Raw genomic sequence first — 15,345 nt, 5'->3', positions numbered from 1 at the left:
CAACTAGTTGTCTGTCACGTCATACAGTGTGAGAGAGCCGCTCTGCTGAGGTGTTTTGTGTGGTTTTACTTTCGACAGAGATATGAGCTGTGCGTCATCTTAAGGTGTTAGATCCAGTCACTGTTCTCCACCGGCATTTGAGTTTGGAAAAGAAACACAAAACTGACGGGAGCCGCTCCGGTGGAGAACAGTGACTGGATCTAACACCTTAAGATAATGCACAGCTCATATCTCTGTCGCTGTAAGTTACCGAAAGTGAAACCACACACAAAACACCTTAGCAGAGTGTCTCTCTCGCACTGTATGACGTGACAGGAAGACAGCACTCTTAGTCGTGTCATGTTGTTTAACTGTATCTTATGTTACGAATATAAAAAATCCACTTTTTTACATTATTTTTGTACCGCAGATAATTGAGTTTCTTTGTGTGTGCTGCGCTAATTTGTTTCCATTTCTCCTCAAGAGACTGCACGAGCCTCAAGAGCACCGTCAGGCAGGCGCGCCGTTGGCACGGGGGACAGGGGGGTCAGGACCCCCGCAGTTTTAAAAAGACAGAAATTTTCCTGAGGACATGTCAATGGTATATAAATCATGCCCGAAAGTTAGCGTTCGTGGGGACATGTCAATCAAGCCAACCGTCCATTCAGAAACCGAGAAATTTGACACCGGCTGATCTCTCAAATTCAGTTCCGGTTGACGCATGAGCTAGCTTGACTGAAGTATTTGTGAGTTTTTGTGAGGATTTATAGTTTATGGACTCTTTTGATTTCAATAATCACATCTAGCAATGGAAAAGCATTGATGGCATCGATAAAAGAGATCTTTGAAAGCGAAACTAAAGCGATTATTGCCTCGGCCAGAGACGCAATGGGGAGGACGCACGAGAGGAGAGGACTCTGCGTTTGGTATGTATAAACTGTATTACTGCATTTACAATGCTTATACTCATTTTTGATTGAATTTTTATTATTTTAAAATGTGAAAGCAACCAATATGATAAACTATTATTTGACCAAAAAAAATGTCAAAACTATACGTTTGGGATATGGCAAGGTTACTGCACAGCTGTCTGCAAGTATGCAAACTTGAATAGAACTGCCATTTCAGTAAATCTACATTGTGATATTGTGAAATGGGTATTATTACAGTGCAAAAACTGGGTATAAACAGTAGTTTCTTTGTTTCAGTTTCTGTTTCACAGCTGGCGTCACATCTCTAGGAGGCAGACGGGTGATGCTGAGGTGATGCTCAACACAGATGACAAAAAATGTTTGTTATTGATGTTTTAATCAGGCTATTGTCTGGTCAGACAGGTAAAATTCTCTCACTTGTTCCGGACAAGCGCACAAGTGGTAATGTCGAGCCCGGTTAGTCCTACTTTTGATTTATTCATCCAAAAGTTGACAAATTCTGTGACATTCTGCATTATACAGTAAATTTTTATGAATGGATTCTGCGATTCCATACCTGTTTTCTGCATCACGGAAATTAGGGCCATAATTGAATGCCATGATAATGAATTTAAGACTTTCTGCTGTAATTTAAAACATTTTAAGGTCTTAAATTATAGAAGGCCATATTAAGACTTTTTAAGACCCGCTGGTGACGTTTTATTTTTGATTATGATATCCTAGTAATTCTACAGCATGAGATCCATCAGTGCTGTGACAAATAGATAATACGAAAGATTTTAAAAACGGTTTGTGCTCAAAACATTTTGAACTATATATATCATTCAGAGTCACACAGACATCATTTTCTCTTGACTTTTTTTTTTGCCACAACAGATGTGTCTCAAAAACACAGTTACAGCAGCCAAGGAAAATAATGTTAAAGTCAAGGGTCAAGACTAAAGCAAACTCTGATCACCACAATGGTGACATCAATCGAAACAATAATGAAATAAAGTCAATCTGGTCAGTAATAAGTGAAGCTGGTAAAGCTGTTTGTGGAGTTGTTTAATCCTCCTCTGCTGAGATCTTCAGAGATTTAATGTTTTTATCTTCAGCTGATTTCATCTAAGGCTGTGATTGAAATCAGTTGTTGTTTCTCTTTCCTTCAGTGATTCTGCTTGTTATCATCAGATGTCTTGAATAGTAATTACTCAGTTACATTAATGTATATTCATTTACATGTCTTCAATAATGCTCAATCATTACTCAATGTATTAATGCATATTCGTGGATATCTCAGGTTCAACTTCATGACATTTACCTTTATTTAAGGAAGAATAAGAATAAGCCTGTTTTTTCAGTAGTCTGAATGTCTGTATTTTTAAAGAAATTTAGTTTTATAAAAAAAGTGAAATCAGTTAAATTGTACTGCATTTTCTCTGTAAAAAATACTTTTTTTTTTTACAGTGTAGGATGTGTTAACATCATATAAGTGTACGTCTGTGATTGAATAAATATATATTACAACCGGTAACCATTTACCAAACCCAAGATATACACAAATGAATACACACAGTTAAGTAGATGTTTTATGGCTGAAAACAGAATTTAAATGAATAATGAATTAATAACTTAATAAAGACAAATTCACCATGTTGTATTCTGTCCATCTCATTCTCAATGTTGTTCTTCTCATTCTCAATTCTGTTCTTCTCATCTTGTATTATGGTCTTATCATTCTCAATTCTGTTCTTCTCAATCTCAACTCTGTTCTTCTCATCTTGTATTCTGTTCTTCTCATCCCGTAGTTGAATGTGTTCTGAAGAAAATTCAGACAAGAGAAAACAGAATTCAGACAACAAAAGCATTAAATTCAAATATATATTCACAATATCTACAAATCACAGGACCTAAGATATACACAAAAGTATGTGAATGCACGTCTTTTAATTAAATATTTTGCGGATGAAAACAGACTTGACATTAATACTGAATAAATGATTCAATAAACACAAATTCCCGATGTTGTATTCTGCTCTTCTCATTCTCTAGTTGTTTGTTTGCTGAAGAAAATTCAGAATAAAGACAAGAGAAAACACTATATACAGTATGACTATATACAATGATGCCAACTCTCCCTTTGCATCCTCTGGTGGGGATTTCACAAATTATTATCGCCATTATTTTGTAATTTTACATACATTTGTATATGTAATTTAAGAAAACAGAAAAATACTGTATAAATAATACAGTCATTTTTCAGTATAAAAAAATGAGGATTAATGTAATTTGTCATAAATGGCCTAATACTTAAAATAACACTCGACTTTGTTAATTTTACAGATATAGTTTTGAGTACAATTTAAAATAAAAGAAAAAGAATGTAAAAAAAAAAAAGTATTTTCCATAAAATTAAGATTGTTTTTACAGTGTACATTTCCTTCCATATGTTTGGGACAAAGATATTTTCCTCAGTACTTCACATCATCAGTGTGCATCTTGAGACAAAACAATAGCACTGACATATTTTCAGTATAAGTTGCTTTCAGTTAAAACAGCTCAAACATGCATTTTAGTCTAGGAATAGCTTAAGCCTTGTCTGTGAAACCACGGGATAATATTCTGAGTAAATTCAACTTAACTGAGTCAATGTAAAATATCTCAAAAAAGTATAATTTAAGTGAATACATTTTTTTTTACAGTGTCTATAGACTGAGACCACTAGTAAAAATGATTCTAATTATATTATTTTAAGTGGTCACAGACCTTGAAACAGATCCCACTGTATTAAAGGTGGGGTAAGTAGTTTTTCAAAAACACTGTTTGGAAGTTAGTCGGGCCGACACCAACAACAAACATGTAACCGATCAGCATTAGGGGGCATGTGACGGTCGGAGAGAACGAGCGAGAGGGAGATTTGAAAAAAAAAACTGCAGAAGAGAGAGCTTAGCGGAAATGCCTGAAAACAGATGCGAAGGCTGCTCTGATTGCACTCCACATGTGAGTAATGCTGGGTTTGAGTGTCATTGATTGTCTGGAGCTGCTGTGCTGTTGGCAACTAACAAACACTTTGTATTTACTCGTGTACTGCTATGTTCATTTTTTGTGCTTCCTTGTCATTCGTTCATCATCTGTGCTTTATTTTTCATGAAGCATTTTGTTGCGCGTCAACAGACATCCACTCTCACATTGCGTGTGTAACAGTGGCCTGATAGTGAGAGTTGTGCAGGTAAACCACTAGAGAATGCAGTGTTTGGTGTCACTGTTAGTGCACTCGCCTCGCATGCCAGCAGCGAGACCGACTTGGAGCAGGGTGGTTAGGATTGGAGGGTGAGTTTTGGAGATGGAGCAATGAAGAGAGGGGTGGGTTTTTTTTTTTTTGGGAGGGGGGGTTGTTTTCAAATATCATCAATGTCCAACAGTGTTTCTGAAAAGCTACTTACCCCACCTTTAAAACTGCAATTTAAAATTCAATGTTCAACCAAGGAAACCAGCCAACAAAGTTTTCATCATAGATTGATATTAAACACTACACAATCATTTTAGATGTGGTGGAAATGACATTGTTCACAACTTTCAATAAAAAATGATTGAAAAATGACTAAAAATAGAGTAAAACATTAAAAAAAAAAATCCCAGGCTGCCTTATTTAGTTACATATACAAGAAAACAAGAACTTTACCTCTGTGTTTATGAGCAAACGCAGCGATCAGTAATCCAGCAATCACGCTGAGCACAACAAAAACTGAACTCATGATGACTGATGTCCTCCAAGAAATAAACCTATTATCTGCAAAACATTAAGTACATAACATAAGCACATTAAGGGTGGATTGCACCAATAAGGAGTACATTTTAATCTAGATTAAATCAAGATTTATCTAATACTGTTGCATCAAACCTTTAAACCTTTTGCTCTAAAAAAATGTAAAAATAACTCATTTCCACTTATGAATAAACTTAATGAATACCTTTACTGTTTTCAATGATGTGCAGCCTGTACATATCTGTTCACATCTCAAAAAATGTGTTTTGGGCTTTCATGACCCTTTAAAGCTGTTCTGACGTAAATTTTACTCATGAAAATGCGTCTACATTACAATTTAGAGTGATCTGTTATCAGAGGTGTCCATGTCCAAGTAATGTATTTCAAAATTTTCCAAAATGTTAGTTGGTACTAGGGATGCACCAATATGTTTTTTTGGGGTCGATACCGATTTTAACAAACAATTATTGGCCGATACGGATATTTGTCACTTCCTCTCTTGTTTGAAATTTTAAAATAGAAATGCTATCTATCAAAATAGATAGTATTTTGATCATGTTTTAAATAAGCAAAGTTCAAAAACACCTGCATTAAAATATACTAGCAGGTTTATTGCTGCATCATCAAATAATTTTTAATGAACATGGATTGGATCCATTTAACATTCAGCAGGCCTACATAAAGACAACAGAACAAAGATACATATGAAATAAACAGTGCTTTTTAATTAGGTTTAAAAGTTTTCAGGTACAGAAATAAAGTAAACAAATGTAAAATAGAACTGCATATTCTTCACTGAATAAATTATATATATATATATATATATATATATATATATATTAATCCTTCTTTATTGTAACAAGCTTTATTGTATACATTTTAATATTTTTGTAAGTTTAAATATGTATGAGATCTGCACTAAGTCCTTTAGGTGGGACTCTTATTTTGATGGGTGTTCTAGTCTACGGACTGACAAGGAGAGCGCGCAGTTCTTCAGAGATATTTTGCAGATTTAAAGTTTGTCCGTTTACTAAGCATCCCCCGAAAAGGCATAAGATCTGTATGTATTTGTTAACTGTTAGTTGTAATAAGTGTTTTGAGTAATTCGCTGTATGTTGATGATAATGCAATGAAGAGAGAGATAGTTTAATGCACACTTTTTGTGCTCTGTAATGTTTAGCTTTTGTGGTGATTTGTTTGGAATGAAAACGGACGCAATAAACTTAATAAAACATCAGTAAAGTTTTGGTCATCATTCGGATGGGGTCCTCTACACTTATGAAAGTTACAAAAGTTATTTAGTCAAGAATGGTGTGCAATCTTTTGTTAGTTGATTAACTTTAAAGCGCAGACAGCAGCGCTAGGATTATGCAACAGACATTATACAGCTCAGTGGCTTCACGCACTTAATTAATAAAACATTGGTTTGTTACATCAGCATTTTTCCTGCTACAGCCGATATCCCGATGGTTGCAAATTGAGCAAAAATCGGCCGATAAACATCGGTGGCCGATACATTGGTGCATCCCTAGTTGGTACGAAAGAAATTTACTCCTGCTCCCTACCACATGTAATAAATGGTGCGTAAAACATTTGAACGTTCTGTGATGACACTGATGATGCTTTATTTTGATAACACTACCATAATAATATTTCACGAGTTTGTTTGTCCTTTTGATTGATTGATTGATTGTAACTGAGAGCTGAAAACTCTTCAACTTTGGGTAAAACTCAGCGCTCGTTTTTACCCAGCCGTCCAATCACAGTGGAGGAGGGGCGGGACAAATACTACACTGTCCAACCGTCCTCCTTGTACAACAACTGAATAACAATGAAGATCAAAATTCTTCAAAATGAAGAGCCTCTTATGAAGACTTCAGATGCCTCAACACCAGTGAAGAGATGACCCCAATCCCTGCGAGGACTTCAGATGACGCAAACTCTGGATCAACACACCATTCCAAATGTTGCTATATATCCTAATCACTTGTTCCTAATCAACATGTATTCATTACTTCAGTGAACTCATTGTTTCTGCCTTAAATTAATACATTGTTAGCTAACTGTGTGATTTGTACAAACCTGATTCCAAAAAAGCTGGGACACTGTACAAATTGTGAATAAAAAAGGAATGCAATAATTTACAAATCTCATAAACTTATATTTTATTCACAATAGAATATAGATAACATATCAAATGTTGAAAGTGAGACATTTTGAAATGTTATGCCAAATATTGGCTCATTTTGGATTTCATGAGAGCTACACATTCCAAAAAAGTTGGGACAGGTAAAAAGTTAAGTACATATAAGGAACAGCTGGAGGACCAATTTGCAACTTATTAGGTCAATTGGCAACATGATTGGGTATAAAAAGAGCCTCTCAGAGTGGCAGTGTCTCTCAGAAGTCAAGATGGGCAGAGGATCACCAATTCCCCCAATGCTGTGGCGAAAAATAGTGGAGCAATATCAGAAAGGAGTTTCTCAGAGAAAAAGAGTTTGAAGTTATCATCATCTACAGTGCATAATATCATCCAAAGATTCAGAGAATCTGGAACAATCTCTGTGCATAAGGGTCAAGGCCGGAAAACCATACTGGATGCCCGTGATCTTCGGGCCCTTAGACGGCACTGCATCACATACAGGAATGCTACTGTAATGGAAATCACAACATGGGCTCAGGAATACTTCCAGAAAACATTGTCAGTGAACACAATCCCCCGTGCCATTTGCCGTTGCCGGCTAAAACTCTATAGGTCAAAAAAGAAGCCATGATCCAGAAGCGCAGGCGTTTTCTCTGGGCCAAGGCTCATTTAAAATGGACTGTGGAAAAGTGGAAAACTGTTCTGTGGTCAGACGAATCAAAATTTGAAGTTCTTTTTGGAAAACTGGGATGCCATGTCATCCGGACTAAAGAGGACAAGGACAACCCAAGTTGTTATCAGCGCTCAGTTCAGAAGCCTGCATCTCTGATGGTATGGGGTTGCATGAGTGCGTGTGGCATGGGCAGCTTACACATCTGGAAAGGCACCATCAATGCTGTAAGGTATATCCAAGTTCTAGAACAACATATGCTCCTATCCAGATGTCGTCTCTTTCAGGGAAGACCTTGCATTTTCCAACATGACAATGCCAGACCACATACTGCATCGATTACAACATCATGGCTGCGTAGAAGAAGGATCCGGGTACTGAAATGGCCAGCCTGCAGTGCAGATCTTTCACCCATAGAAAACATTTGGCGCATCATAAAGAGGAAGATGCGACGAAGAAGACCTAAGACAGTTGAGCAACTAGAAGCCTGCATTAGACAAGAATGGGACAACATTCCTATTCCTAAACTTGAGCAACTTGTCTCCTCAGTCCCCAGACGTTTGCAGACTGTTATAAAAAGAAGAGGGGATGCCACACAGTGGTAAACATGGTCTTGTCCCAGCTTTTTTGAGATGATTTTAAATTTCATGGCATCAACACAACTTATTTTTCCCTTAAATTGATACATTTTCTCAGTTTAAACATTTGATATGTCATCTATGTTGTATTCTGAATAAAATATTGAAATTTGAAACTTCCACATCATTGCATTCCTTTTTTATTCACAATTTGTATAGTGTCCCAACTTTTTTGGAATCGGGTTTGTATATGTACATTTCTGAAATTACATAATTTAGACAGTCACTTCTGATAACAGATTACTCTAAATTGTAATGTAGACATGCATTTCCTGTAAAGCTGCTTGAAACTATATGTATTAATAGCACTATACAAATAAATGTGAACTGAATTATGGATTTGGTAAATCAGTCACAATTTTGGAGCAGGCTTTGCAAACAGACGTTAACGATATGGACTCGACAGTAATGCGACAACATGTACGTAACTGTGTTAATTCTAATGGCTGATCTGTGACCAGTGATTTCTGATGTGTAATTATTTGTGTACAGTCAGATGTTCTTTGTCTATGTGCCAGTAAATCAAACCAGTGATGACTTAATGGTCAATTTCACATTGTTTCTCTTAGTAGGATGAAAATAATCTGTTATTTAAACTGTGATTAAATTATAAATAGAAAGCGATCAAAGAACGCTCCCTTTACAATCGCTGGAGCTGTCAATCAAACAGCGTGAGTTTATCAGTGACTAAAGCCGCGGTCACACTAGACTTTGAACAAGCGAAATTTCAAGATTCAAGATTTTTATTTGTCACATACACAGTTAGAGAAATGTAAATCAGGTCCACTCCATGGACAGTGCAATTATTATCAGAATACAAACACTAAAGAAAAATTATAAATATATAAAAATATAGATATGGAAAAAATAAAATGTACAGGACAGTATATTGTACATGCAGCAAAATGCGAAACTTTTCGCATGAGGTTGCATTTCCTATCTGACGCATTTGCATGCGTTTGAATGGAAGTCAATGGAATGAAAAGTGCAGTGTGATCGTCCCTTAAGTTCTGGACTTGCGCCAAACTCCCGTAATAATCAACAAATCTCTTATTTACAGTGTGTTAGCACTGTTAGTTATGAAAGCATTTGTTAGTGTGCAGAAATCGAGTTGCTATGACGAGATCGCTGCATGTGCTAAACATCTGCGATCCGCTACATGCTCATCACTGCAACCTTTCATACCATGATCTAAATATAATCAACACTTTACAAGATAACTTAACCTTGAGAGCTGTAATAGTAAAAACGTGCTAAAAGTTTTCGTTAAACGTAATACTTCATAGGCAAAGAGTTATCGTAGTAGTGTTGTCGCCGCCATGTTGTGGAGACGCTGTGTGTTTCTATGCGAAAGCAAAAGCACTTTATTTGGTCTTCTGAAAGTGGACGCAATTAGGAATCAGTGGAACAGTACAACACAAATGTGTGTGTGTGTGTGTGTGTGTGTGTGTGTGCGCGCAGAATGCAAAAACAGAGGACAGTTTCCTAAACCTGGGAGAGTACCGGCTGTGCGCAAAAGCTAATTCTAAAAAAAAATTGGGCAATTAAAACAGCACACACACAACCTTATTCATTTGAAGTTATTCTTTTGAAGTCATTCTAAATGTTCCTAGAATGTTGTTCTTAGAACGTTTTCTCCCAACATCATTTAAAAAAAACTTCCACAAACAATGTATAAATAACGTTTTTGTGCTAACCTTTTGAGAACATTATTGACCAGATAACATTAAACACACACACTATTAACGTTACTGGAAGAACTTTTGTTCATAACTTTGAGAGAACCTTGCCAGAACATTAGTTCAAGTTATGAGAATGTTTCCTGATAGTGGGGATATTGTTTCTAGCTTTACATAATAAGCTCATAATCATTCATTCTTTTTACTACATCAAAAATATCATGAGAAAATGACAAACAAGTACAGTAACAGATGTGTCAGTACTTACTTGAGGTGTCGATCAGTGTCTCCAGCATGTGATGCTTCACTTTGACTCTGCAGTGAATCTTGCCACTGTGATATACAATGACAGTGTTTTTCACACCGAATCTGTCTGTGTTTCTGTGTGTCTCTGTAGTTCCTGAACTCAAACTGACTCCTTCACTGTCCAGCCACTTAAGATCAGGTTCAGGATACCAACCTTCAGATTCACACTGTAGATGAAGCCCTCCTGAACGATCAAACCCATCTACAGTGATCACTGGAGGACTTCCTACAGCTACAGATCAACAAGAAGAACATTCTGTTGTTATTTTGGCTTTATTGACAAGATCATGCTAGATTTCACTGGTTTCCTCACCTTCAACCCTGACATTAACAGTGGCATCATCATACCAGGATTTGGACTGAATTAAACACTTATAATGTCCTTCATCAGAGATTTGGACTGCTGAGAGTTTGAGTGATGCGTTTCCTCTCTGTAGTTCTTGATAATATAGTTTTGTTCTCCCTCTGTAAGACTGAATCTGCTCTGTGTCTCTGTCTTTATGATCCTCATAGAGATGCACTTGTGAGTCTTTCAGATCGAGTCTGAACCACTCCATTCTCATGTCCACAACACTGATGTTGGGTTTGACTGAACAGGGCAGAATCACATCTTCACCAGCTACAGCAAATACAGGATCTGCAGGTCCCACTACTTCATACTGCTCTGTTACAAGAGAAAGAGAGCAGGTCTGAACTACACATCCTAAAGGTTTTTACCCTAATATATACATATATAAAGTATCATTCACAATGATGAATAAATTACCTGATCTTGAATCTGTAATTCCACTAACAAGTAGGAGAGTCAAACAAATGAACTTCATCTCTGAGGAGACACAAACGCTAAGAAGAAAATATGAAGAAAATTGGAAATGAGAAAACATTATAGAAAAGTGTCAGCATACATGCTTTTTGCCTTAGAATAATACTTACAATTAAGTTTCTGTCCAAAAGTGAGATACTCATTTACAATCACTTTCTGTTGAAAGAAAACTGGTTAAACCGGGTCAAGACAAAGCAGGAAACAAATACACAATGTGTATCTGCATGTAGTACATACTTGTGCCATAGGCAGGGTTTTATAATCACTGAGGTTCAAAAAACTGAACTAGCTGGTGGGGTTTAAATACATTTGAAGGCCAAAAATTGGATAACAATAGCTTTAAAACTAGTACATTCAATAGTGTAAATATACATGTAAATGAATAAATAAATACATTTATGTAAATAAATCTTGGGATGATATCTCTGAAGGACACAGATACTGAAAAGAAAAAAAATTAAAATAAAGCATTATAATACACAGACAACTCACACAGAATGGTGTGTTAACATGCATGTGTTTTGCATCAAGTTTTTCAACTAGTTAAAATAGTCCAAATCAGGACACAAATACGTGTATCTACACAGCATTATTTGGATTTATCCTTTTTTTATTTTTATTTATATGGTTTATTATCAATTGTAGGCCTACCTAACCGATTAAACGCATCTGATCTGAAGTGTTGTTATATCAGGCTAGTCACAGTTGTTCATGCTAAATATGTTTTTCTGTTGGTTCATGACTTACCTTTAACTGAACATTGCCGTGTTCACAAGAGTGTCTGAATAAATTATTGATATTTTATAGATTATATGATATTAACAAAATGTTGATAAGAGAGTTCGTAAAGATCGAAAAGAGAACAATCCTGCCTCAGTTTCAACAAAGGTTTCACTTTCACCTATTACTGAACAATCTACCTGTACCTGATGACTCCGCCCCTCCATCACACTAACTGATAATCCAGCAGCTGGAACTAACTTACTCTCCGTTTAGACTGAGGGCCGTATATTATTGGTATAAATGGCTTTTGCGCAACTATGTGATTTTTTTAGAATCAATTTGAAGGACGCTAATAGATTTTTAAATTGCTATTTACTGACTACAAAACTCTGCGCAGATCACACTTTAACATAACAGTTTTTATTCATCGATTCACTGAAGGCTGATTGCCGAAACGTTTGATTGATCTATGTTGCATAATATAAAAAATAATAACTCTTTGATTATAAGGATCTTTTGTTTTTCATTTGAGATTATTGTAATTTGCATTGATTTACGCACCCAAACGTTTGAGCTCAGTGATTCTATCTTTTTTGATATGTAAAACATTTTACACAGGCATGTATCAAAGCGCATGCAGACGTCATCAGTGAGCGTCCGCAGGGTCCTTTCAGTCACTGTACGCCTGTCACGCCGTAGTTTCCAGTCTTCTATAGGTCAAACTACAGCAGCAGCAGAAGCAGAAATGATCCGATCATTAAGTTTACTCAAATACTCACTGAATGTCTCTCAGCGAGCACATGTCAGGCTGTTATCATCCAGCAGAGGGTCGGGAAAAGAATAATCCCCGCGACATTCACTGGAGGTACATGTTTAATTGGTTTAATATGGACGAGCTGTTATGATCGGCGAATTAGAATATTATACCAGTGGAAAAATTATTTTAATCAAATAATCGCAGGCTTTCCGGTTTAAAATGTGTATTTGTCAGATTATGGTGTCGCTCATTGACAAAATGAACAAGATTTGTGCAGAATTAGTCTATTGCGCAGTTGTACATGTTTAGTAAAGTTGTCAGTCTCAGTGAATAATCTCCATATTTACCTACGTATGCAAATGTAAAGATTATCGAGAACAGACAATAACAATTATCAAATCCATTTTGGTCAGTTAAACACCTGTGCTGTTTAATTCTGATGAGTCTGGCTCTCTTTCTCTTCAACAGCTGATACTGATGGCAGACAGCAGCTGCATCACAGCACACCTGTCAGACTGTGGAGCTCCAGCTGTTCTGGGGTCAGTGTGTCTCATCGCTCCTACAGCACACAACAGGCCGAGAGCGCAGAGGAGGAGACGCTCCACAGCATCATCACCGACACCGAGAACGTTCAAGGTGAACTCAAGCAGCAAATCAGCTTATTTAGGGATAGTTCAGCCAAAAAATGAAAATTCTGTCATCATTTACTCACCATGAAGTTGTTCCAAACCTGTATTAATTTCTTTCTTCTGCTGAACACAAAAGAAGACATTTTGAACGATATCAGTAACCAAACAGTTGATGGACCCCATTGAAAAAATACTATGGAAGTCAATGGAGACTGTCAACTGTTTGGTTACCGATATTGTTCAAAATATCTTTTGTTTTCAGCAGAAGAAAGAAATTAATACAGGTTTGGAACAACTTCATGGTGAGTAAATGATGACAGAATTTACATGTTTGGGTGAACTAAACCATTAGAATGATTCCTGAAGGATCATGTGACACTGAAGACTGGAGAATGATGCTGAAAATTCAGCTTTGATCGCAGGAATAAATTACATTTTAAAATGTATTACAATAGAAAACAGTTATTTAAAATTGTTAAAAAAAAAAAAAAATTCAGAATATTACTGTTTTTACTGTATTTTTGATCAAATAAATATAGCTTTGGTGAGCAAAAGTGACTTCTTTAAAACAAATATATTTTGAAAATCTTACAAACCCCAAAACTTTGAATGATAAAGATTTAGAAACTTAAATTATATATTATAGTGTATGGAAATTGTAAGGATGTTCAAACTCTTGTTTCTTTGTTCAAATAAGGATCCTACTCCAAACACGAGTTCCAAGCAGAGACAAAGAAACTTCTGGATATTGTGGCCAGATCGCTGTATTCGGAGAAAGAGGTGATAAAAATGTGTGTGTGTGTGTGTGTGTGTGTATGTGTATATATATATATATATATATATATATATATATATATATATATATATATATATATATATATATATATATATATATATATATATATATATATATATAAAAAATCAGTGGGTACGGAAAGTATTCAGACCCCCTTAAATTTTTCACTCTTTGTTATATTGCAGCCATTTGCTAAGTTCATTTTTTTTCCTCATTAATGTACACACAGCACCCCATATCGACAGAAAAACACAGAATTGTTGACATTTTTGCAGATTTATTAAAAAAGAAAAACTGAAATATCACATGGTCCTAAGTATTCAGACCCTTTGCTCAGTATTTAGTAGAAGCACCCTTTTGATCTAATACAGCCATGAGTCTTTTTGGGAAAGATGCAACAAGTTTTTCACACCTGGATTTGGGGATCCTCTGCCATTCCTCCTTGCAGATCCTCTCCAGTTCTGTCAGGTTGGATGGTAAACGTTGGTGGACAGCCATTTTTAGGTCTCTCCAGAGATGCTCAATTGGGTTTAAGTCAGGGCTCTGGCTGGGCCATTCAGGAACAGTCACAGAGTTGTTGTGAAGCCACTCCTTCGTTATTTTAGTCTTGTTGGAAGGTAAACCTTCGGCCGAGTCTGAGGTCCTGAGCACTCTGGAGAAGGTTTTCGTCCAGGATATCCCTGTACTTGGCCGCATTCATCTTTCCCTCGATTGCAACCAGTCGTCCTGTCCCTGCAGCTGAAAAACACCCCCACAGCATGATGCTGCCACCACCATGCTTCACTGTTGGGACTGTATTGGACAGGTGATGAGCAGTGCCTGGTTTTCTCCACACATACCGCTAATTAAGGCCAAAAAGTTCTATCTTGGTCTCATCAGACCAGAGAATCCTTCGGGTGTTTTTTAGCAAACTCCATGCGGGCTTTCATGTGTCTTGCACTGAGGAGAGGCTTCCGTCGGGCCACTCTGCCATAAAGCCCCGACTGGTGGAGGGCTGCAGTGATGGTTGACTTTCTACAACTTTCTACCATCTCCCGACTGTATCTCTGGAGCTCAGCCACAGTGATCTTTGGGTAGGGCTGGGCGATATGGCTGAAAACTGTATCACGATATCAGTGTTTCATATCGGTCGATATCGATAATTATTGATATTTTTTATGACCCATTTAAAATAAGGACCAGGAGAAAAATATATTACATTTAAACATTTTTATTTTAAACTTAACCTTCCTCTGATCATAATCCCCTCAGTTATTAAGACAGAAATGTCAACAACCATGGAAAACTCAAATAATTAAAATGTTGTGCGGTGTTGCAGCTACAGATGTTGTTGGTTGAATACGGCTGTGCTCCAAAGGGTGAGCGCGGCTAAGGTGGTACATCAAGTTCGTGGTATTACCAGTCTTGGCGGGGACGACGGTCTTGCATAATTTGCAGACGACATTGGTCTGACTACGGTCAGACTTATAATATCCAAAAAAACTGCCATACTGGCGAGCTGACTTTTCCTCTTTTATTTACA

General features: G+C 36.6%; 3 protein-coding genes across 12 annotated transcripts in view; 1 reads left to right on the top strand and 2 right to left on the bottom strand.

The window, feature by feature from the left end:
- The window catches only part of LOC127509236 (butyrophilin subfamily 1 member A1-like), a 126,352-nt gene extending 114,203 nt beyond the window's left edge, over positions 1-12,149 (bottom strand). For 2 of the 6 annotated variants that reach the window (XM_051887807.1, XM_051887810.1), the window contains exon 1: positions 11,666-12,149. The gene's annotated coding sequence lies outside the window, so the exon portion shown is untranslated. Of the gene's footprint in view, positions 1-11,028; positions 11,075-11,665 lie in introns of all 6 variants that reach the window. The other 4 variants (XM_051887806.1, XM_051887814.1, XM_051887818.1 and 1 more) reach the window with 4 other exon arrangements.
- trap1 (TNF receptor-associated protein 1) overlaps positions 1-15,345 on the top strand; it is a 157,270-nt gene that overhangs the window by 17,647 nt on the left and 124,278 nt on the right. The window contains exon 2 of one of the 3 annotated variants that reach the window (XM_051887799.1): positions 12,469-12,506. In XM_051887799.1, coding sequence (XP_051743759.1) covers positions 12,469-12,506 — 38 coding nt within the window. Of the gene's footprint in view, positions 1-12,346; positions 12,508-15,345 lie in introns of those variants that run through there. The other 2 variants (XM_051887803.1, XM_051887804.1) reach the window with 2 other exon arrangements.
- LOC127509239 (butyrophilin subfamily 1 member A1-like) overlaps positions 1-15,345 on the bottom strand; it is a 120,925-nt gene that overhangs the window by 35,374 nt on the left and 70,206 nt on the right. For 2 of the 3 annotated variants that reach the window (XR_007929174.1, XM_051887823.1), the window contains exons 5-6: positions 4,576-4,683; positions 2,547-2,712 (exon numbers count right to left, since the gene is read on the bottom strand). Coding sequence is in view for 2 of the 3 variants with exons in the window: in XM_051887823.1 (XP_051743783.1) it covers positions 2,547-2,712; positions 4,576-4,683 (274 nt within the window). In the remaining variant the exon portion in view is untranslated. Of the gene's footprint in view, positions 1-2,544; positions 2,713-4,575; positions 4,684-15,345 lie in introns of all 3 variants that reach the window. The other variant, XM_051887824.1, reaches the window with a different exon arrangement.

Source organism: Ctenopharyngodon idella, chromosome 3 (genome assembly GCF_019924925.1).
Source record: "Ctenopharyngodon idella isolate HZGC_01 chromosome 3, HZGC01, whole genome shotgun sequence".
Taxonomy (NCBI): Eukaryota; Metazoa; Chordata; class Actinopteri; order Cypriniformes; family Xenocyprididae; genus Ctenopharyngodon; species Ctenopharyngodon idella.
Note: the sequence above shows the minus strand (reverse complement) of the source record. Positions and strands in the feature narration are given on the sequence as shown.